The sequence below is a fragment of the Marmota monax genome, unplaced genomic scaffold (assembly GCF_021218885.2).
Source record: "Marmota monax isolate L192 unplaced genomic scaffold, Marmota_monax_Labrador192_F-V1.1 WCK01_AAM20220418_F8-fsc00120, whole genome shotgun sequence".
NCBI lineage: Eukaryota > Metazoa > Chordata > Mammalia > Rodentia > Sciuridae > Marmota > Marmota monax.
The window spans coordinates 1,777,266-1,802,722 of NW_026694424.1; the positions used below are offsets into that span (position 1 = coordinate 1,777,266).

General features: G+C 37.3%; 1 protein-coding gene across 1 annotated transcript in view; it reads right to left on the bottom strand.

Annotated features, from left to right (window-relative positions):
• Plcxd3 (phosphatidylinositol specific phospholipase C X domain containing 3) overlaps nt 1-25,457 on the bottom strand; it is a 159,770-nt gene that overhangs the window by 56,972 nt on the left and 77,341 nt on the right. Inside the window, exon 2 of the mRNA XM_046468307.2 lies at nt 2,627-3,335. Within this exon, the coding sequence (XP_046324263.1) occupies nt 2,627-3,335 (709 nt within the window). The remainder of the gene's footprint in view (nt 1-2,626; nt 3,336-25,457) is intronic.

Sequence of the window (25,457 nt, forward strand, 5' to 3'; positions counted from 1 at the left end):
AGTTGGAACCGGTTCCTCTCCCAGCTCTTGCTACCTCTTCTCCACCTTTACTGTGTCCCCAGGAACTCCTCAAAATTTTGCAGACGCTAAGGGCTAAGGCTAACAATAACACATTCCATGTGTACATATCTCCCTCATTTTCTAATCTGGTGAGAGAGGGGATAAGTTGTTAATTACCAGAACAATGAATGTTTGTAGAGTGCTTTCAGTAAATTTAAAAAAGCCTTCTTGTGTTGATGGAACTAGCTGGGTTTAGGCATAGGAAGGCTGGAGAGAAGTGACTATTGTTAGGTACAATAACCTGGAAAAGGATGTCCCCAAAGCAATCTGAATGTAGGGGGAGAAAAGTAATGAGAAAAAAAAAGGAAGAAGAGGGCATCTAGTCAGAGGAGTGAGGCTGAGGGGCAAAGAGGTGTATATGTCACCAAGGAAGATATCCCAGGACAGAAGATTGGTGATTACAGAAAAATCTAAAAATTTAATTCTAAATTCTGTACATTACAGTCATTATAAAACTTCCCTGATCTCCTTAGATCTCCAGGAAAGGGTTAAATCCATTGTAGGAACGTGTAGAAGCGTGAGGCACTTTTCATGTCTCAGAATGGAACAGACACAGATCAAATGGGAGAATTGACTCATCGAATGATGCTCTCCAGCAGAAGTGAGGGTAAGAACCATCAGAGCATAATCTAGACAATAGCAGAAATCACAGGGAAATCCTACATGTGCTTGAAATTGGTGTACAACATAGGATAGGCAAACTTATTTAAATTTCAAGAAAAAAGGAGATCCCAGCTGATATCTGAATAATGAAAGGAAGCTATGAAGAACCTTTTTTGCAAGGAAGAACCTTTCATTTCAGTGATTTGGGGCTCTCATTACCCCATAATGCCAATAATCCCCATGAGTTGGCCATTGGGATTATAATCCTAATGATCGATTGTCTACATATATACTTGTATTCCTTACTGGCACTCGAAACTAAGCATGGCCCTAATTCTATCTTCTCTGCTTCCTTTCCAAGTCCTTGTGTCTTGGTTTCCTGCCTCTGTGAATATTTCCTTCACCCACCTTAATTCTCAATCAGAAACTACATTCTTACCTCTTTCTGTCATTCATACCACATAGCTAATTGATCACTAATTTGTCTAAATTTTCACGGCTCACTTATCACATTCTAAGTTTTCTTTCTTCCTTAGTTTAGCTTGCATTCCCTCTTGCTAACACAGTTCTAAGCTCCTTTTAATGTCCCACTCTCTCCATCTATTTTTCAGGTTGCATTAATTATAATCTAAAAATTCAGATTTGGTCATTCAGCTGCTAAACATCATTATCCAGCTCCCATTGCTCACAGGATGACGTTCATTGTAGCCTGACTAAAAGATCTGTGGCAAGTGTATTCTTGCCTGCTATTATAAGCTTCTCCTGTCATCCCCACCTTGTATTCTGCTCTAGAAGGTCACCCATCCTATTTTCATCTCAAAATCTTTCTCCTTGTTTTCTTGTCCTTGAACCAAAGCAAAACCTTAATGCTTTGTCTCTTTATCATAATTAGAATTATTAATTAAACATAAAAATAAGATATCTGACAAGGGTTTGTATTCCCTCTTCAGGTACTGTTTACATTGTTTAGCATGGGTAATTGAAAAGAATAAATAATATGGGTGATTCTGCATGTTCTGTCACACTGATAGGCAAGAGCTACAGAGATCTTTGATGATTTTTCAAATCGTACCTTGCAGGTACCCACCACTCTACATGGCTGGGCTTGACACATGGAAGGTCCACTCCCTCTCTGCAGAGTAAGCCTTCGTTATGGGGCAGGATAGCAATGTAGAGGGCCTAGCATGTGACTTGAGAATGGAGTCTTAAGTATCTGTTTCATCATTTACTGTCCAAAGGACCTAAGGCAAAACATTTCATTTTTCTGAATCTCATTTTCTTAAATCTGTAAGACAGTATTTACTTCCTAGGATTGTTAGCAGATCAAATGACATTTGATACATTAAAAGACTCTATAGTCAGTAGAAAAATAGCTTTGAAATCTATAAAGAACTAGACAAAGTGAAAGGAATGCTGTGAGAAGAGAACTAGAGATAGAGTCAAAATACATGGTGTTAGGGGTTGATCTGTGTCCTACAAGAAGCATCAGTACCTCTGAGTGTGACTTCATTTGGAAACAGGGTATGTTCAGAAGTAATTAAGCTAAGATGAGGTCTTTAAGGTGGGTTTTAATGCAACATGACTGTTGTCCCTATAAGAAAAGAAGATAGAGACACATGGGGAAAAGACCTTGGGAAGAAGGAGGAAGATCAGGAGAGATGCAGCTGAAAACCCCTCTAAGAATTATCAGCCATCACCAGAAAGTAGGAGAGAGGCAATGATCTTCCCTCAGAATCCCCAGAAGGAACCAACTCTGCTGACGCCTTGATTTCAGACTTCTAGCTTCCATATCTGTGAGAAAATGCATTTCGATTGTTTTAAGTTATCCAGTTTGTGGCCCTTGGTTATGGTAGCCCCAGAAAATGGATACTTGTCAGTATGGATTGTTGCTTGACCACTTTGTGACTCTATGGATTTGACTTAAGTTATTTGCATTTCCCCTGGATACTTTGAGGACACTTACCTTTCTGTGATTGTTTCTCTGAGGCCACTTGCCACACCTTTGACCACAGTGCTAGCTTTGGGGGTTAGCACCACCTGAGAAATAAAAAACGAGCCCTTCTTTCTTCTCTCAGTGATAGATGCCTGAAGAAACTGGATCAGTTTTTCAGGGTCTGTGGTGTTGGCCCAGGGTGCTGGCATCATCTGCCCAGGCCAGAGAAAGGGCACTTCCAGAGCAACTGGACTGTGGTAGAAGACCAGCACTTGGTAGTCCTTCTCCCACAGGTACTTTAAACTAACTTCCTGGGCAAAAATTGCTGGGCACATTTTGTTTCCATAGATATCTTTCAGCATTTGGACCAGTTTTTCATGGTGATATTTCTGCATCCCATAAAAATGGTTGAAGTCCAAGAATACCACCTCCTTATGGTGATCCGAGAGGAATGCATTGATCTCTTCAAGGCCCTCACTGACTTTGGCACTGAACAAACCATGAGCGAAGTAGAGTTCGTTATCGGGGTCTCTGGGCTTGGTGGAAATTCGAAGATCAAAATAACGGATTCCAGCTCCTAGCTGACCAGTGAAATTCATTGTTTGAGTGGCTAGCCATTTCCGCATCAGCTTCTTGGCTACAGTTCCAAACACAGAGACAAAATTCTGGACAGTTTCTGGCTGTTCAGGGCCTACTGGAGAGGCTTCATCAATGTAGAAGCTGAAGGAATCATGGGACCCTGGGGGAATAACAAGCACAATGTGATTAATGTCCAGTCCTCCATCCTTCCCACCTTCTTCCTTGTTGTAGCATCCATAGCTTTCCCTTAAATAAGTCAGTGGAAATGCTAAGCACAAGTTAGTTAATTTTTGTACTTTAGGGGGATCTTTTTTATAACCTACTCTTATGTCCTAATGTAGGACACAGACTACTTTAATTGACTAACCTGCTTGCAAATTAATTAGAAACATTTCCTTTGGATCGATATTTTGAAATTTAAATAGTCATTTGCTTCTTTGAACAATGAATTCAGTGTATTCACTGGGACTGGCTTTCCATATAGGTGGTATAAGTCATCATTCATAAGAAAGATGTGTGGGCACTCACCAGTTTCCAACACTTTGCTTGTAATTTTACTCTTTCCCTCATTGTGGGTTGTTTTTAACCATAAAGGGATTATATTAAAGAAGGGAAAAAAGCCCCTTTCACAGGAAATCAATGTATGAATCTTTACCTCATGCACTTCAGGAAGCACAAGAGATAAAGGAGACGGCAGAGAAATAAGACAAGAGTATGGCACAATGCTGGTGTATTTAACTTCACTCCTGACCTTGTGGGAACTTAGAGGAGACTAAGTACTTTTCACATACTGAATACATGATGATTTTTTTTTTTTGCAGTTAATACAACAGACAACATTTTAAAATTAACTAATAGACTCTGTTATTCACTGATATTTTCACTCAATAGCTAACACTTTGGAGTTGGCTTCCAAATTTAAAAGATTTCTTCCTCAGAACAAGAATTATTCATTCAGTTATTTTGGGCAGTTGTAAGTATCAAAACTCCACGAATGCAGTAATGAACATGTGTATCGATCATCTAAGAGCAGAAAGTACAATTAAAAACATAATTGGAACCCAGTGAAGAAAAATTAGTTCAAGGTTGAGCTTTACTTTTCAAATTCTCCTTTAATTCTTGGACATGATCTACTGAATAGCTAAAATTAAATTAATGTATCCTGGGTGTTTCACACATTGGAAGCAGCAGATGTACTTCCAATCCTGACACCTTTTCTTTCCTCTTTCATGACCTTGTTCCAGGACTGTCACTCTCCATCTGTTATTCAGGCTTTTCCTGAGTACATATTGTTGCCTGAGTCCTGAGGTCTGTCCTTTAAGGCACAGCATTTTCTAGATTTTTCAATTTCCTAACACAAAACTCCCCCATACAAACATACATACACACCTCCCTGAGTTTATCCATTGAACCCCCTTGGGCCTTTGTCTGATAAGCTATTTGAAGCATTTTTTTTCAGGAATGCAATATATATCTATATCTATATTCCATACCATACTTATTTATACCTCCATCTTCAGCTATACACATGTCCATATGTCTCTGTGTAGCTTCAAAAGCCCACAGGAATCATCAAAGCAGGGATTTCAAACATCATGGTAGTTGGTAGAATAAAAATTTTTGCAAAGTATCTTGATACTCTGCAAATCATAAATTAAGATTTAGAACAGATAACTTCTCAGGATTATTAGGTTTTTTAAAAAATAAGAAAGGTAACCTAAATATACAGAAATTCAATTTTAATTTAATTTGAAACAGTGTGGTAAATTTATCTTTACTATATGGTATATGAAGAAAATGTCAGCCCTGTTCTTCATTCACATTTTTTTCTTTTTTCTTTTCTTCTCATGGATTAGTTGAATGATTCTTAGTATTCCATCTTAATTATTGGCTTATTAAATGGACTGTCTATTTTGACCTTATTAACAAAGGTTAATTTGTGGATATGATGTGTGGAGAGCAGATGAGCCCTAGTCATCAGGTGATCCTGGGGTGTCAGCAAAAGCCAAACCTGGGAAACATTTCTTGCCAAAGGCAAGGATGTTATCAGCCTTGATTCTTGGCTCTGACACTAACAGTGATCAGATGTCCCAGGACAATGTGTTTCCTGGGTGCAGCAGAATGTTCCTAGCACTGCAACAGTAGGATAGCTGCGAAAATGTTTCTAGTTCTGTAACTTTTTAGTGCACAAAGAAGCCTCTGATAACTCACAAGCAATTCCCCTATAGTTTATCTTCCTGATTATGGATTCCTATACAATAAAATTGCAGAGCTAGTTCCGGGTCACTGTTCCTTCATCAGAATGCAGTGTCCCACCTGGCCTCAGCTTAGCTTGAAAATGTCTTTGGTTTTTTTTTGTTTTGTTTTGTTTTGTTTTGTCTTTGTATTTTTGTCCATCTTTAGTCACCCCTACTCAAGATACTTTGTTGCTGTGTGGGTCATTGCAATGATGTAATTTGTTTATTAAATTATGGATTTAATAAACAAATATTTATATGTGTGTGTGTGTGTGTGTGTGTGTGTGTAGCTTCAAAAGCCCATAAGAATCATCAAAGCAGAGTAGTAGGTAGAAAAAAATTTGCAAAGTATCTTGATATTCTGTAAATCATACATTATATATGTGATATACATATGTGATAATTTTAAATGTCACTTTAGGCATTCTTTTCATGTTAAAAACAAAGTTGGTAGAGAGGAGTTTTTACAATAACAATTCTTTAAGAATAAATAAAATACAGCATGTCTATAATTTAATTTTTATTAATGAAAATCAAAGACCAAACATGGCTATTTGATAAATTAAAATGGTGCATCAAAAAAATGTATTAACCTCTAAGCTGTATTCTCTAAGAAAATTATGCATTTAAATTGGTATTTAGATTAGAATGCATTAGGCAATGCAGTGCATGGAGACAGGTTTAAGTTTAAATTCCATCAGTAACTCACAGTTTAACACAGGAGGATTATCAGATCATCATCCATACACAGTTTTGATTTTCTGATGTGTTAAGTTAAAATATCACAGAATTTTCTTAAAGAATGAATGAAATCATGTTTCATGAATGTCCCATAAGAGGACTATCAAATTTAAATTGCTGTTATTTTATTATAGTGTTATAAGTAGTGAAACATTGATTTACTTGAGACTAAGAAAATATCACCCAGACAAATACACATTGGATGACTATGTGAGTGTATGGAAGAAGAAAAGAGACAAAAATTATTTAAGTCGCAGAGTTTAGATGTGGAAATATTTATTGAAAACATGAATCTATCCACTAATTTGCCTAAAAGGTTGAAAATGGAAGCAATCAACATTACCCCATTTTCTTAAGGCTTTGAACAGTATATAAAGACTCACATTCTGTCATATTCATTAAATTGATATGTGACATATTGTAAGTACTAACCCTCCTCATGCAACATATTTACTGTATTATGTATATGAGCTCTTTGGAAGAACTTTAGGTTGGTCTCTCAAAATTCTATAAAATTATGGATTTAATAAACAAACAAAAGGAAATTCATCAAATCAATTTAATCTGTAAACCTATAGACCAAAAGGCCCTGTGGGTTAAAAGTTGACATGTGTATGACTGTTCAATTCCAATGTCTATATCCTCACCTTGGAATTCAGGCTCTGACTAGGTCAAAGTAGGAACTGCTTCTCTCCTTGCCTCAGTGTAGCACTGAGATTGCTGGTGACAGTCCCCATGTAGGCATCTGTCTCTTTTCCTGTTCTATTCCTGTTATTTGTCACAGGGCAGAGGTTTCCAAGGCTCCTACTTTCTAGCAAAAGGTTTTGTGCATTTTTGATAGCTTTGTTCTCATATGACTGATGCTACAGTGGTGAAGCATGAGTACCTTTCATCTCTGAACTAAAAGAAGGCTTCCGGTAAGGACGTGGAAGGGCAGATTCATTTTTTAGGCCCTTTTCTAGGTTTGAAGAAAGGCAGGTGGCACTATTTCCACTTTACAGGAGAAGAGATGGGATTCTGGAGTGAAGTTCGCCTCTAGTCTTTCCCTCATGAAGGTCCTAATGCTAGTCTTATTTTGTGACCTCCACTTATTTCCTCCTGTGCACTGAAGATTTTTTTCATTCATGGTTATGTTTTCTCTGAATTCACAGTATATCTGGTCTGCAATACATTTTGTTATTGGATGTTGCTAGAAATTCTTGTCATGTTATTTGAAATTTTCTCAGTCTTTACATCGTGTTCTATACCTAAAACTCCTCACATATATACACTTGATTTTAGGCTAGAGTTTAAGCTACCGAGAGGGGGGGAAAATATCTGTACCTTATAGATTCTGTGTCCATTATGACATGTAGCTCAAGTCAGTGAGTCAAAATTGTTCACCTGGGATATGCTACAAGAGCAAAATAACCAATTCTACCTCTAATATTAGGCCTAATAATATTAAGCCTGATTAGACTCTTTGACAAAGGACCTCCATTGGCTCTCTTTGTCTTTATCATTTCCACTCAATTATCTCAGATTATTCTATGCAGTCTGGCTCTCTTTATTCCAAATTTGTTTCCATCTTTAATCCACTATAATGAGTGGATTAAAGATGGAAACAAATAATCATAATATCACTATTATGACCCACATAAAAGCACGATAAGATATCATCTGATGACTACAAAAGAAAACTCACCAGTCAGTCACCTCAGTAAATTCATTCCTAAATCCTAGCACAGAGCTTCATAGGTATATAGATAACACCATTGATTAAACAAATGAGTGAATCCTGCTAGCCTTTCTGGAACATTTGGTACTCTGTGCTTTCTTCTTATAGTATTTCCTCTTTTGTCTTTTGTGACACAACTTGTTTCAAGTTTTGTTCCTCCCCAATCTTCTACACTGCCTCGTGTTGTGCCTCCAGCTTCTAAGTAAAGGTGTATCCAAAGCTCTGTTCAGGATGTCAACTTGCTCCATATTTTTGGTTATCTCATTTATTTCTTTAGCTTATTTTTCTTTCCTATGGATGCATCAAAAATTGACACCATCTAATTTGTCTTGCCTTTCAGGCCCCCTGCCTGCCTACCAAGCAAATAAATTTTATTGCTCCATGGGCATCATGAGCTTAGGTGTCTTCACTGAAACTTAGTATTCCCCTTGAAACATGCTCTTCTCTTATGAACACTATTATATTTAATTATCTTATTATCCTTCTATTTCATCCTTCAGTTCATATTCAACTCTTCCTTACCCTTCAAGCATGACATTTAGTCATTCTGTTGTGTCCAGCTACACACTATGTAGAGGTACAAATCCTCTCTCTCCAGATTTCTCTCAGATCTGTCCTCTTCTTTTCTGTTCCGTTGCTACTGGCCTGCTTTCTTGTGGGGACAACTGAAATAGCTTTCAGGTACTGCTTGTATTCAAATCTCTGCTGTTTCCCTTTAGCAGTCAATATTTACACATCATCCACAGCCATTATCCAGCTTCAGCCTCTACAATGGATTTAATCTTGAGAAAAAAAATAATAATTGGTTCCAGCTCCAAACACTACAATCATTCACAAGATCCTCTTGCTCTTTGTCTCATTTTCATGAACAGATATTTTGACTGGGTAATTTATCCTTTGTAAATTACCTCCTCTAAAGGAACAATTTACTCTTATAGCTTTCTGCCACCCCCAGAAGACTGAAATCCCATCACTAGATGCTCTCCTGATAACTAGTGCCTTGTTGTATGCAGAATCCATCTTTCCTTCAATACCACTGTCTCCAGAGTATGCATCAGCTGGATCCACTCCTTGTCACCTTGTGCTAAATCCCTAAACACCACCATTTGTGAGGATCTAAGAGTTAGGACCTCAGTACATGGGTTCTCTCAATAAGTGAATTTGTACTGCCCCTTTCCCAACAGTATTAAAATAAATAGAACCCATGTCTGACCTCTAACTGCAAAGGAGGAGAGAAAGTACAGATTGTGAAAATAATACTAATAGTCAAATCACTTTTACTTGGTTTGGAAGGTAATAAGCTCTCTCCAAGTGGGACTACATGATGCTCAATCTGACAGGAAAAAAAAAAACTTTGAAATTAATCACCTGACAGCCTACAATTAATCTCATTAATTTTGTTTACCACATTGATTAAACGGATCAGCTGTTTAGATTTTTTGAAGACAAACACTAAACCTTAAGCAGAAAGAATCACTTCCTATTCCTGGCACATAATCTTGCTTCAGCCCTTCAGCATATGATTAGGTCTTTGTGAGCAAAACAAGAATTTTTTTTTTCAACAGAGATGATGCACATCACACTGCTAAATTTGAGCCACCACACTTCTAAAAGTTGAACAAATAATTAAAAACACACACAACTTGTAACTTAATGTGTATACTTCACCAGACATAATAAGTGTATAGAAAATGCACTTTGAATATTAAATTAAACCTGACATATCTAGTGAAGCACTGTGATCAATCCTTTTCTAATGAAAAAAATCGTCATGCTTTAATTTCTCTTAGAGTAAATCTGTATCTTTCATATTATGTAAATCCTTTTCCTTCAGCCCATCCTGGAGACAGTAAGCTGAAGTAAAGGAGTTTGGTTTTCCTCACTGTTTTGATCCAGGGTCCCGGATGCTAAATCTGAAAAGCCTTATTACACTAATGCCTTCTAGAGGTAGAGAAGCTCAATATTCATCATAATTTCTATAAACTTTCTGGGTTGTTTCCTTAAACCAATAGATGAGCTGATGCCACATTCCTTTAAAGCAGCAGTATTCCAGAAAAGAGAGCTAGCTCCAATTACCACCCTCGGTGGAACTGCTGAGCCTCTTTTCATATGAATTGCATTTTAAAGATTATCAATAGAGTTACTAGAAAAATAATTTCGAGAGACCCCAATAAATAGAGCATGCCTAATTTAGGTCTAACTTCCTGCAAACCAGCTCAGCCAGGCACTCTCCCTTTTCATTGCAGTGTGCCCACTGAGGAAGCTTCTCAGCAGAGTCGAAAGGACTCATACGCTGAGGTTTTGCCGTGCACAATATGCTAAGCCTGATAGGAACAGCATCACAACCTTCCAGCATCACAGCATTGGGGAAGGCAATTTTCAAAATAGGAAGGTCCTGGGACCTGAAAAAAATCTATATTCAAGTTACAAAAATTTAAAAGGAATATCAATAGGACATCATTATTTTTTAGAAAATGAGAAATAGCAGTAGACCCTTCTGCCCTACGCCATTGAAACCCTAGAGTGGTGGCACTTAACCAGGGGTGATTTTGATTCAAGGGTATTTGACAAAATGTGAAGACATTTGGGATTTTTAGCAACTGAAGAGGGCTGCTCCTGACATCTAGTGGGTAGAGGACCAGTGATTCAGTTAATATCCTGTATCACCAGCCCCCAGGACAAAGAATTATCTGGCTTTACATGTCAGTTAAGACTGAGAAATCTTGCTTTAGTGAAAACCTCAGAAACAGAAGCCAAACTCTCTGCACTGTCCCCTCCACCTCTGATCCTTGTTCTCCCTGCCTGCAATGTGCCATTCTGCTCTCAAACCATTCTAAATGCCCACGGCAACTTGAAACCTTTGCACGTAAGGGATTGATTGCATCTGGCTTTGTTAGAAACTCAACAGAATGTGTGGCTTTGGAACTTATTTCTATTAATCTCTTGATTTTTCTTTCAAAAACCTCTTTTAATTTTTATGACAACTTCTCAAGATAATACATTGTTTGGGCCAAAATTAAATCATCAAGGTAGGCATCTTTTAGTCATTGATCTCCATCTCTACCCCAGAAACTTCTGTGTGGCACAAGTTCTATGGGGGAAATGTTTGTCCTTCTCTTTTTATAATTATTCATTAACCAATCACCTGTTGTGCGCAAGACACTGGCATGGTTCTGTGTCTGGCTGAGAACTGGCGGGGATGGGGGAAGATTCAGATAACAGTGTTATCAAGCAAGGAAAGGAAGGCTGGGATTCCTATCAAGTGTGTCTCCTGCTGTGTAGTATTAAGGATTTAATAAACATTTATTGAATATCTATTATATATCATGGAAATGATATGGAATAGGTTAGGGATATGGAAATAAAATAGTGTGTAAGATTTATCTGGCATCTGTCCTTGTGGAGTTCATACCATAGTGGGCAGAGAGAGGCAAGAAAAAACATTATCACAAAGTATGATAAATGCTATGATAAACTGTAGGTGATGCCTTTTGATAAAGCAGTAGTTCATTCCTGAGTGAGACATGATCTTCTAAAGAAAATTAACAACCAAAACAAAAGGTAGGAATAAAACCCGCAATATATTAAATCCTTAAGATGATTCTCCAATGTAACATGCATATAGATCACTTGGGATGGGGTGTGAGCTTCTGTACTTCTAGCAAGCGTCCTGGTATTATAAATGCCATTGTTTCAAGGAACACACTTTGGGGTATGAAAGCACCATCAACTCCTGTCTTTTTGCCATCAATTCCTGTCTCCTTTGCTTTCCTACTTTCAGTCCCTATCCCTCCAGATATTCAGACCCATGCAGACACACATGTGGAAGCAGATGCACACAGACACACAGACACACACACATGCACAAACATATTGATGCACAGTTCTGCTTATGTGATCTGAGTTATAGTTTTATGACAATTTTCCAAGTTTGCAGAGATGTTATAATTCCTGCATTGTGGGCTGTTGGTTAAATACTTTGCTGAATCACAAAGAAACATTTCTGAACTTACCTTTCTTTTTAATCTATGAATATAGCATTTATTCTGTAAATATTTTCTTAGTTGTAGATGGACACAATAGCTTTATTTTATGTATTTATTTTTTAATGTGGTGCTGAGGATCAAATCCAGTGCCTTACACATGCTAGACAAGCACTCTACTACTGAGCCACATCCCAGTCCAAAACATTTGTTAATATATTTTGGAAATAAATCATTTATTTTGATAAATTTTCTGAGATACTTTATATAATAACTCTAGAAGTCAAATCTATACATCTTATTTAAAAAGCTAAACAAAAGCCTGTGAGCCTAAGAACAAGGAATAGCATATCTGAGCACTGGTAAGCTTGGTTCCTCTTATCCTTAAGGCCACCAAGCTAAATTGCCTTTCAAATACCTTTATTTACAGATTTATAATGATCACCTTTCCATATGCAGTGAGTCAGGGACAAGGCTGAATCAAGGATGACTAAATAATCAGAAAAGCAGAGGGTGAGGGACTGTCCAAGGAAGAATTGTGGCAAAATGGCAGGAGAAAAATAGCATATTTCATTATCTATAATGAATGGCCTTGGCTATTTTAGCAAAGCTCTGACAGGAATTAAATAGGGACATTTTCATTGGAAGAACCTGGTTCCTCTTGGCATTTGGCTCTGCTTTAGTCTCCAAAGGGCCTGGGCAACCCAAGAAAAGTGAGAAAATCTGGACCTAAGAAACAGATGTGTTTTATCAGTGAGATAACAAAAGAAAAACCTGTTCTGCACAACAAGCTGTCTGAGTCTTCCCAATTCACTGCCCCCAAAGTAGCCCATGAAGTCACAGGAAATTGAACTCCCAGCAGCCTTCAGTAGTGTTTAGTCCAGGGTCCCAAGGCCACTTAAGATGGATCGCTCTCCCTCTCCCTTTGCTGGCTGGGCTCCAGCACATCAGGTTTCTTTCTGCTTATTGAATACACCATGCTCATTCCAACTTAATTCCTGCACTGGCTGCTCCTAAGGCCTACGATGCTCTGCCCCTAGTTGTGTGTGTGGCTAGCACATTTTCAACCAAATTTCAACCTAAATGTCTCATCTTAAATAAATTGTCCTGAATCCACAGTGTCTAACTCATCCAGCCCTGCCCTGCAGCCGGTTATTCTCTACTACCTAATCAAATAACATTTCTTTATAGGATTTATTTCTAACTTTGTGTTTCATTTTTTTAAAATTACTTTCTGTCTATCTCCCTCACTAACTTTTAAATTCCATGAAAATAGGAATTGAATCTCTGTTTCTCACTACTGTGTCCCTAACAAAAGGCACAGTAATCCGTACATAAAAGATACTCAATAAATATTTGCTGTATGAAATAATATATTTCCATATCTCTAAACCTCAATATTCTCATCCATAAATGGAACTGATAACACTATCTACTTAAATAAGTAATAAGCCCTGAATATGGATTACACAGAAAATACTTGAGAAGCCTTAGCATTTATTATCCCTATGAATTATTTTTTCTATATGATTAACACTGAGATCTAAATGCCTCATATATACTAGGTTCTCACCAAAATATTGACTGAATGAGTGAAAGAATGAGTAAGAATTGTACCAAAAAATTGCAAACGTCTTTTGCTGTCACAAGTTCTTAGAACTACTCAAAATATTGCCACAGCCTCCAGCAGAACTTTGAATAGAAAAATGTATCTAAAATCCTCCCCTTTGATATTCCTGGGCCATGACCACATGCAGCAATGCCAAGTCCTGCCAGTTCTGGAAGGTCCTGCTCCATATGCCCATGCCATTCAAGGTTCTAACCAGGAGTGTTGGCTCTTCTGAGATACAGAGCCCCACTAACAGCTTTTTCTCTACCAGCCCCCCTGTTGGGGGCTCAAGTGTAGAGGAGTTACTCCAAACGATCTCTTCCCCTAAAAGTTCTAGCCTTTGATAGGCCTTTTGACAGGTAAAAACTGAGCATCCATAGCACCGCTGAGGGAGGAGAAAGGAGACTTAGTGTCCCAGACAGGTAACAAACATCACAAAGCAAGACAGACAGTTGGGAAGGGGGCTGCTGTTGCCAAATAGTCGACCAAGTTTTCCTCAGTTCTTTTTAGGAGCTAAGTGTGTATGATGCCAAAGTCTTTTTAATGCTACTCCTCCCCTGAAGCCTCTCTGTAGCAGCAGATCCCAGAGTGGGGGGCAACCTTGAATATGTGGAACCCCAGAAGCAGCACTGGGTACACAGAGTGAATAACTAGAGGAAAGGGAAGGGTCCGTTCAGATAAAACCAAATCCAAACAGCTAAATCCGACTATTCTAAAAGAGAAAAAAAAAAAAACGATAACAAAATAACTGTTTTGTTTTTTTTCCTTTATGAAGAAAACAAATATGAAACATAGCATATAAACAGTCTAATCATTAAATTCTCTTAGATTTGGGATACAGAGTCTCTGAAGTCCCACTATTTAGCTTTGTTCCTTGCATGTCTGGCACTATTTGTTTTCCTTTTATGAGTAATGAAAATCCAAAATAACACACATTACCCTTAATCATGTTTGTGTTACAGAAGAAAAAAAAAAAAAACTCCATGAAATTCAAGCCTTTGATTCTATCAGGTCCCCACAAAACACCACTTCTTGTCAACAGCTGGATCTTTTTTCTTCCAAAAAAAGGGTTTGAGGCCTGAGGATTATTCCTTGGCTCTTCCTTCCCAGCATCCTTTCTCCTCCTACAGCACTGGGATTTGGATACATAGAGAACAATATAGATAATAAGCAATGCCTGGAGAACTGGTGTACACACACAGTCTGTTTTCTGAAAATTAGAACACAGGTACCACAACTGGATAGATCCTAAGAGGATTCTGAATAACATTGCCTTGATGCTACATGATATTTTGTCCCATAAATGACATGTGGCACACAAACATTCCCAAATCACTCACCCTCAAATATATGTCAGTTATGAAGCATAATTTTTGCAGTAGTTTTGGTTATATAGAGTATCCATTATGGAACCTACATGCGTGTGTGCACGCGCGCAGGCACATGTGCGCGCACACACACACACACACACAAATTTAGTAAATGCACTGGCTCTCATCAATGTTTTTCCATAGTGTTACATAATCTTTGAGCATTGTTTAAATGGTTGCATTGTGTGGCATATACTAATAAATATGTTAACAATGCCTCTACCAGTATGCATTTTTATTTTCCTCTCATATAATTATATTGAAATGAACCTCTTCCTATTTTCTTTCTTTCTTTTTTTTTTTGTAATTTTCAGACACTCTATAGTTCCATTTGTTAGCAGGTGACTTACCAAACTCTTTCTCCTCTTTCACTTCATTATTGCTTCCTGCCTCCCCTTAGAGTTACATGACCTTACATGAAGTACACTCAAGGCTGGCTGAAATGAATGATTTCCTCTTAGTAATAACCCTCTTCTACCTTAAAAGAGCATACTATAGGGATACTGCTACATCGATGTTCATAGCAGCACAATTCACAATAGCTAGACTGTGGAACCAACCTAGATGCCCTTCAACAGATGACTGGATTAAAAAAATGTGGCATTTATACACAACGGAGTATTACTCAGCACTAAAAAATGACAAAATCATGGCATTTGCAAGGAAATGGATGGCATTAGAGCAGATTATGCTAAGTGAAGCTAGCCAATCCCTAAAAAACAAATGCCAAATGTCTTCATTGATATAAGGAGAGCAACTAAGAACAGAGCAGAGAAAAAGATTAACATTAAACAGGGATGAGAGGTGGGAGGGAAAGGGAGAGAGAAGGGAAATTGCATGGAAATGGAAAGAGACCCTCATTGTTATATAAAATTACATATAATAGGATGTGAGGGGAAAGGAAAAAAAACAAAACAAGGGAGAGAAATGAATTACAGTAGATGGGGTAGAGAGAGAAGATGGGAGGGGAGGGGGGAGGAGGGGGATAGTAGAGGATAGGAAAGGTAGCAGAATACAGTCACTAGTATGGCAATATGTAAAAACGTGGATGTGTAACCGATGTGATACTGCAATCTGTATACGGGGTAAAAATGGGAGTTCATAACCCACTTGAATCTAATGTATGAAATATGATATGTCAAGAGCTTTGTAATGTTTTGAACAACCAATAAAAAAAATAACTCTCTTCTAGACACTTGCCTTTTAAAATTTACTCTTCCCTAGAACAGAAGCATTTCTTGTTTCAGCCTTGATGTCTCACATCTCTATTATATTATCTTCTTTATCATTGGTTCTGATTTCTTGTGTCTAGTTACTCAATATCTCATCTCAAAGATTTCCTCGTTGTCAAAGAGCTCAGTATCATCTGCACTTGATCTTTCAGAGCTCATATAGTCACAAACTATTTCAAACAATTGTTTTATTTCTTAGGAAATCCTTTCTCCCCTCCCTCCCTCCCTTCCTCCCTCCTTTCCTTCCTTCCTTCCTTCCTTCCTTCCTTCCTTCCGTTCTTCCTTCCTTTTTAAAAGCCTTTTTATTATACCAGTCTATTTGCTTTCTGGGAGAAATTGTTCAGACTGGATTTAAATTGCAGACAAATATGCACCCCATGTTTTTACTCACTTTTGGTCTCTTCAGGAAAAAAGAAATAATGAGTGTTGGAATGATCTCCCATGACAAACAGTCATGTCTTAAGGATCCCACATTGAAATGAAAACAAAACAAAATAATAATAATAAATCCTGCCAATGTACTAAGTTACACTTGTTAGTGCTTGTGTTTAATTTGGGAGTTCATGCTTGACCACAAAAGATTGCAAATAATTAAAAAACTGCCTAGTTACAATGTATTTATTTTTATACTAACCAAGCAAATAAGTTGCAAGCAAATGAGCCTGAGATAGGATTATAAAAGTAACAAATTCTGTGGAACATAAGGGAGTGATTGCACTGGGCTGGCTCAAGTCCAGTGTCAGGATAGGCAAAGCAAAAGAAAATATCAGCACCATTTAGTTTTCTCACAGAACTTGTAAGACTCAGTTCAAATCAAATGAACAAATGCGTACAGAACACCTGCAATGTAAAAGGAAGCATTCTAAACACTGCGAAAGATACAAAAAATAAACAAGACAATCTCTGGCTCCAGTAAACTCAAACTCAGTGAATTTTTGAATAGTTTTAAAAGAATGGTCCCTGCCTTTGAGAAACTTTAAATAATAAAAAAAACTCTGACAACTTCCCAAAAGACTATCATTTCACTTTTCCCTTATTCATTTCCAACAGTCAATGTACTTGAATTGCAGCAGATTTGAGTTAACTGGATTAGCTCATTGGCTATAAAAGTTTTTCTATTTTTATAGTTTATGCAATGGTCTCATGCCTATGTGTTGGGAGAAGGGTTTTCAAATCCCCATTGTGTGTAGTCTTTGATTCTCGGTGTGATGAAAAGTGTCTTTTCTGTACTTTACAATATGAAAATAGATTTATTTTTTTTTAAATCTCCTACTGCAAGGGAAACATGAAAAAGTATTTTTGATGTCTCTTATTAAAAATTCACAGCTGAACTAGTAAAGAAACTAGGAAAATCTCCAAGGGTCAAAATCAAACCAAGTAGTAGATAGAATCCAATGTGGTAAACCAGCCCTGAATTTGGATGTCCTGGGGCCATTTATTAAATCAAAACCCCACACATTGGCTTTTTAGAGACACACAGGAGAAAGGCCTAGATGTGGGCAAACAGTACTTACACACAGTTCAGTGTCTCTGAGAGCAGAGTATAGCCCCACACTGTGCTAGCTCACTGATAGCAAGACATTGCTACTCTAAAGGGAGATGACAGAGCCATTCATGTGTTCTGGCCTTGGCTGTACATGGAGGATGGTGGGTGAAAGAGGAACTGGGCATTATCTTTAGTGGAAAAAGAGAAGTTTCTAATTAGGGAAGGATACACTGTGGACTTCTGTTGTATTGGGTATATTTTATTTCTTAACCTGGATGGTGAATATGCAGGTGATTATCATACAATTCTTATAGCATTGCAAATATTTCTAATATCTTTGAATCAAAGATAGAAATTATTTTCAGACTAAAAAAAATTTTCAAATCTTAGCTAATTAGTAACAGTTAAGATGAAAATGCCAGTCTTCCCACCCCAATCACCTTATATATATACATGGAATGTTTCAATTGAAAAATTTCTGTAAATTTCATATTTTACTGTGGGAATCACTTGAGTCCACTCTACAGAGTTAATAATTTCCAAGAGCCTTGTCTGAGATTGACCAATACTATGCAAGTAAGCTCTTTGGCATTGCTCCATGACAGGCCATCTGCTTTGGTACACCCTTGAATACAACATCTATCCTGCATCTATGTTAGCATATCTACCACCAAATGATGTTGAGGTAGAATATAGTGACAGATCCATATGTTTTATTTGATCATTCAATCATACTAACTTTGCCCATTTATGAACTTAGAGCATTTATCATGTATTCTGATTACTTGGATACTTAGTTCTATTTTGCTTTTCATAGATACATGATTATTTCTTCAATAATCCAGAGTTCCTAAGGAAGAGATTCATTTTGCAGTCACTACACACTGCCAAGCAAATTTAGAGCAGGAATGGATATTATTTATCATCTGATCTAAAATCTCAGTTATTGTGTTTCAGGTAACTAGTACTAAGATGTGACTTTTCCAGTATCATACTGTGTATCTGTCAAAGTATCTGAAGAAAGCAAATGGCACAATCCAACAGGATAATTCAAGGAGAGTTTATTTATAATGGGGCCATGTGAATGGGGCATAGAGAAAACACAGATTACAGTAGTGGCTGAAGTCTAGTTGTAGTTGAATTGTTACCACTCCTAGGTAGCAAGGAATAGGTAAGGAAACTGGAAGGAATAGGCTCTAATGAGGTACCTCGAGAAGAAAAAGGACTTTCAGTGAAGACTCAGCCATCCCCAAGCAAGATCATAGAGAAGGATCAAAGGAATAAATATCCCAACCTCCCTTTTCTTACTTGGAGTACTTCCATTGGTCAACACCCATTTGCAGACCTAAGAAAAAAAGAAGCTCATTAATTAATTTTATAACAATCAGCTTTCCAGAGTCAAGGGCAGAGTTGAGGAATCTGCAAAGATCTAGAGGAGAAAAGACAATAGTAAGGACATATTGCTTTGGATGGAATCAAGGTTTCACAACTCCAAATCCACTTTCAACCAGAATATAATTCTTCTCACTAGTTAAAAAAAAGTGACCAATGAATTGAGTTGATTATTAACTGAATGAAAATTTCCAAACAAGAGGGAAGGCCTGGGCACTTCACGGTGAATCAGCACCCAGTAAGAGACCTTGTCTGAGATTGACCAATACTATGGATCTCAGACCACCTCCTACTTTCAGAATTGGAATCGGATTCAAAAGCTGTACTCAGAAGCATATGGAAGGCAATGCAGTGCCCAGGGCCAAGGAAGTGGAATGTTCCACACACCCAAACCCACTCAGCATCCTCTTTTGCTAAACAGTGACACAACCCAGCATATGGCAGGCTGGACCCTGTGTGAAGTGTGGGACCATCGCCAAGGACAGATCTGGTCTGGTTTAAAAGGGATTGTGCTAGTTTTTAGTACTGAGGAATTGACTCTGTGAGGTATCATTCCATGAAAGAAGAGATATAATAGGTTGAAAAAGCTCAAGAATCACAATGACCTTTTGCCATGCCTAAGACCCAGGGTTCTGTTGCACGTGGAACTGAACTCTGGAAAGCAAGAGCAGAAGCACGCCCCTTTCTAGGCTTGAAGGCACCTCTCCTAAACCTCCACTGCAGCAAGCCCTAGCGTGCATAAGAAAATAAATTCACCTTTGAAAATTTTTTTGGAGGAAGAGACACACCAATGAATCCACTATGTACAAAGATACTTCCCAAGACCATCATCAGCCTGAGGACCCTGCCATTCATGGACCATGACAACAATGGTGGGAATATTTCAGGATCACCTAGTAGGTATCTCTTTTTCTTTTCCCTCAAACCTATGGAAAACACTAACATGCTTGTTATTCCTCTATAGACATACCCCATTGGGCTATGATAATCAAGTGAAATAATACTTTGTAAAATGTAGGGGCCACTGTACATGACCATTTCTATTTCATCCATTGTGGACTAAGAGTCCTAGGAAAGAGAATTCATTTCTGCCCTCATGAAGTCCACTTCCTGGAGGGTGGTTCCATTGTGGAAGGCTGTATTACAAAGAATTTCTCCATTGGATATGGGTGACTATGTCTTGATATATATCCTTTGAGAAGCCCCTGCTGAATTCCTGGATCAGCTTCCTTGTTCCTGCTCCTCAAACTACAAGCTGGAAGCAGAGGACAAGATTTGACTCAATACCAAGAGAAAGAATCAGGGTACTGTTTGATCAGACAGTGAAAAGTCACTCCCTTGCCTCTTTCTCTACCCTTCAAAACAAGAACACGGAGCCGGTGAGAGAAGGATCAACAGGAGGGGGTAATTCAGGCCTCTGAGAAGTCCTTAGAGAAATCCCAAGGAAGGAAAAAATTGCTGGAACAGAATAACACATTAATATCATTCACTCTCTGATTAGCTGCTAATTGTTGCAAATAAGTTTACTGACCTTTTCTCTGACAGGTAGGAGAACATTGCCATCACAAAGCTGTCAGGTTACGGCCTAGACCTGTGCTGCACAGACCTGTGAAGATAGACTTTTACAAAGTGTCAGGGATACTTGGGCAAGGCAACAGTGGATGCCTCCCGAGGGCCAACCAGGAAACTTGCCACAGCAGGGCCAGATCTGCTGCATGTCACATTGACTGAGTTGACTGAGCAGGACTTTAGAAATTAAGATCTATGGGCCAAAGGGAAGGCAGTATTCCAGATGCTGTTTCATCTTGCAACTTACTAACATTATGGAATTATCTATGTATTGTTTCTCAGAATTCAAATGGCATATGGTAATGTCTGAAATGAAACCCCATCAAATAATCCAACAACAAATGTAGTTACCTCTTTGCCAGTTGGGAAAAAATTGCCCAGGATGGCAGGATATTGTTTCCAATTCTAGTGTGCTAGAATCCAATACAAGATGCATTGTGGACATTTCTAAAATATCAATTTTACTTGGTATTTGAAAGAAGAGGTTGTTTTCATCAAAAACTACCCTCCACACATGCATTAAGGAATTGCTTCAATCTTTGTTTTTAAGATACAACATGAAGCTTCAAAGACAAGATACTTTGAATGCCACACAGGCCCACATCTTGGGGTCTGCCCTGCACATACAGACATTAGAATTACTTGGGTGGAAAATTCCAAGGAACTCTAGTCACGTACATCCCTATGTAGAAGCCAAGAGAAAGGAAGTAGAGAGTCCTTAAGGTCATTTACAAACCTAGAAACTGAAGACAAAAACAAACTAAAAAGCCCATAAGAGTTACATTAATTTTTTTGGCAAACATAACATTTAATATGTGACTGACCATATCTCAGACACTGAACCAAACACAAAGCTGAATAGTACATATCTCTCGTGCAAATCCTCCAGTTTATGAATTAAACTAGATGAAGGGGTCCTTCAGTGGAGATGATGTCTGGGTTTTTGTTTTCTCCTTCCTGGCACACTGGATCCCTCACCTCCCACCCTAGCTACCAACTGAAAACACATTCACTCTTAAACTACCTTAATCTTCTGTTATTCCAATAGTGGCATTAAATTGTTTACCAGATTTTTTTTGGAAGAAAATGACCCCAAAATATTTGCTCACTTCCTATGATTCATAAACAAATGGTGAGCCATTGCACCCCAAATGGTTACACTGTGTATCACAAATGTTGCAGTAGAAGGCAGAAGAGGTGGCACAGTGCCGCAGAACAGGCAGCCAATTGCTTTCCCTTCCACCTCCTTGTAGGAGTGATGGAGGCCACAATCTTTGGTTGATAGATGATGGGTTTTACTTCATGTTGTATTAGTTTCCCCTTCGCATTCTCTGCAGATTAGAGACATGAAAGTTTGGTAAAGGCAGGGGGTGGGAGAGAGAGGCCATGTTTTTAGGGGGAATGCACTTGGAGGGGTATCCAAAGAGAAAATAGAAGCACGTAAGCTTTCTAGTTCTTCTCAAGACTTTATAGCCATAGATCTCTCCAAATTGGAAAAAGCTCCCTAACATCAATATTTTTAAGGATTCATAATAGAAAAGACTTTGTAAAAATATTATTCAGCGTACTACAATGTATAATAATTTCCTGGAATATTCAAATCAAAGAGTGAAGAGAATATTTAAGATGTTTCTTAAGACATGAAATTTTTGCCCATCATATGGCAAGTCAGATAAATCTCTAAGATGTCAAGACATTGCTCAATATTTGGAAAGATGGAAGCTAGTATTCCTATTCCATGTTCATCATGAAATAATTTTTTAAAAAACCAAGACTGTCAATATACCTGAAAACACCCTCTGATTTCTTAGAATAATACAATTGTAATGTCCACCAAACCAGCCCACATGAACAGTCATATTAGGTAAAGTGACATGGATTCTAGAAATTGATTGCCCTCTTCCACTAATTCTTAGGTATGTGGCAAAAGTTAAATTTCTTAATGTCTTTGTACCTCAATTTCTTTAGTTGTAAATTGTATAAAGTACCATAGACCAACCATAATCAACAGGTTGTTGTAAAAATTAAATGAGGTAATGCACTCAAAATACTTATCACAGTGCTTGAGTGCCAAATAATTATCATAACTATGATTGTTGTTAGAAAACCATTTCTCTAAACTTTTATACCAAGTTCCTTTAGTGGCTAAAAAATTCCTTTTTAGAGTTACATTGTATTTTCTTTTTTCTATAATATCTTTTAAATGTTTTGAATTGTAATCATTCTGGGTCAAATGTGTTGTTATTGCTATAATATGATTCAAATCTTTTTTAAAAGTATATGGGATATAAATTAAATAAGAACACAGACCAGGATTTAACTATATTAAGTATCTCATCTATCAGTTTTTAAATGGATTACTTTTTATGTCAAATGATTACCCACAGAATGAGAAAGAACTTCTGGATATATACTAATTAGGGAACATAACAAATAAGAATAGAAGAAAACTCACACAAGTCACTAAATTGGACTTAATGGAAATGAATGTAGCATGTCTGGCTAACTCTTCCTCAGTCCAGAAATACACATCTTTTATATTCATGTGGCCATTGTGGAAATCCTAGGCCAAGCTAGGCAACAACCCAGTAATACATTGGCAAAAATCCAGTGTTCCTCACCTTTACAAAATAGCCACCTTCAGGTGTCACATGCAACAGGATTACAGTAATCACATTTTCTTTTAGGAATGTAAAGAGTATCAAGAAAAGATGCAAAAGAATGTGACTACCTACCAAGCCCCTTCCCTTGATAGTCAGCAGATGGGTTTCACCTCTTAGGCTGGGCTTCTGCCAAGCCAGCCGTGTTTAGTAATCTAATTCCTTCTGCTTCCCTGTGGCAAGCATCACCTTTACTACTTATGGAGAGAATTTATCTTTTGCAGAGCAAGATTAACAGTAGACAATAAATTGGGACATGGTATACAGATACAAAGTGACATTGTTTCTATATTGTTAGTCTTTCCCTCTTACCGCCTATTTTTTTTTTCACATTGCCTTTGCATTGTCTGCAAGTAATTGGTTATCCTCACTCTTTCAGGAAGTTTCTCTGTGCAACCAGATGTGGCCAGATAACTCCATTATGTGACACTGTAGGTAATAAAATCCTACTATTTATTGTGCTCTTGGACAGAGATACTTTTACACTGCATTGTGAGTTCTTTCAGTTGAATCTTATTCACTAATAAAACCTTCCCCCTCCCACAGTGAGCAGAACACACTTCCAGTCATAATACCTGATTCTTAAAGCCCCAAATAATTTGTTTTATGATAAGATAAAAATGAAAAAAAATGCTTAATATCAGGTCTCCAAACACTAAAAAAGAATATTAAATTCTTCCCCATTACATTTGTGTTTGTATTTCTTGTAAAATTTATTGTCAGTGTCACATTGCTCAGTTCTTAATTCCTCTTTAATTGTGTTCTGAATCATATCTCTCTAATTAAAATATATGAAATGTGAGAATAGGTAGGGTCCATGTGTTATATTTCTTACAATAGTCTGTATAGTATTATAGTGTCTGGATGTTTAGTACATCCTTAAAGAAATATTGGTTGTTGAAAACTAGATGAATGGAAAATTGAGATATATGCACATTCTAATTTCAACTGTTTGAAAAAAATATTCAGACTCAAATCAGCTCAGGTATCCCAAAGAACTTTTGTAGGTAGAAAAGCAATAAGATCTTAAGTCTTAGTTACCCATTTAAAAATAATTTCCTTATAATATGCCTCTCTTCATTTATTTACTACAATCCTCTGTATCAATCATAAAGGAAAACGACTTAGATTCTTTTCATATATATATGAAACTTCCTCATCTGTTCCTTCATGTGCATCTTCTCCATGTTAACAACACTAGAAGTGGCTTTAAAGTATGACTTACACCTCCTTGAGTAACATGGTGGGGGGAGGCAGGGGTGCCAACTTGACAGCAACAGGAACCAGGGTGTGAGGCCTTTTGCCAGGGTCTTTGGCCTTAGAAAGTTTATCACCAGTATCTTTGTATATTTGGGTAGGTTGGGTTTTACTCTTCCTTTTTCCTTTCTTGGTTAAATTTTCCTTGGCTAATCATGGAGTTTTACCTTTCATATTCATGTTAGAATACATTATTAGATATACTGAACAACTTACTAAAATTTTTACTGGGGTTGTATTAATTGATAGAATAATTTTTAAAAAATTATCAGTTTTGGTTTTATTTTTTCCATAATTCTAATTGGTGCGTTTTAGTTGTATATAATATAAACTATAAATTATATTATTACAATTCATTGTTACATATCCGCACATGCTTACTATATAACACAATAATTTGGCCAATATCATTCCCCAACATTTCTCGTTTCCCTCCCCTAGACCCCTTCCTCTACTCTCCTGATCTCCCTTTGATTTTCAGGGGATCCACACATCCCACCCTCTTTTCCCTTTTTCCTCTCTAGCTTCTACATTTGAGAGAAAACATGTGACCCTTGACCTTTTGAGTTTGGCTTATTTCACTTAACATAATGTTCTCAGGTTCCACCCATTTTACTGCCAATGACACAAATTATCATAATAATTGCATATCTTTATAATATTGACTTTCCTAACCATCTAGCATCACACTTATGTTCACTTATTCAAGTCTTTTTATGTCTTCCATAAAGTTTTATACTTTTATTAATAAAGTTTGAGTTTTAAAGAGTTTTCCCAAGTATGTTGGAGCTTGGTTAGCTACAAAATTCTGTTCTAATCCTTTACTTTTTCAATGTATGTATGTTTTCTTAATATACTAGCTGGTCTTCCAACACAGTAATGGAAAACAGATATGAAAACAACATTTTTGCCTTCTTTCTAAATTTAAAGAGAAAGCCTCATTCATCTTGAAATAGAATACTAGGATTAGGCATTTTGTAGATATACTTTATCTGATAAGAGAATATCTCTACTTTCCTTAGTTTGTTA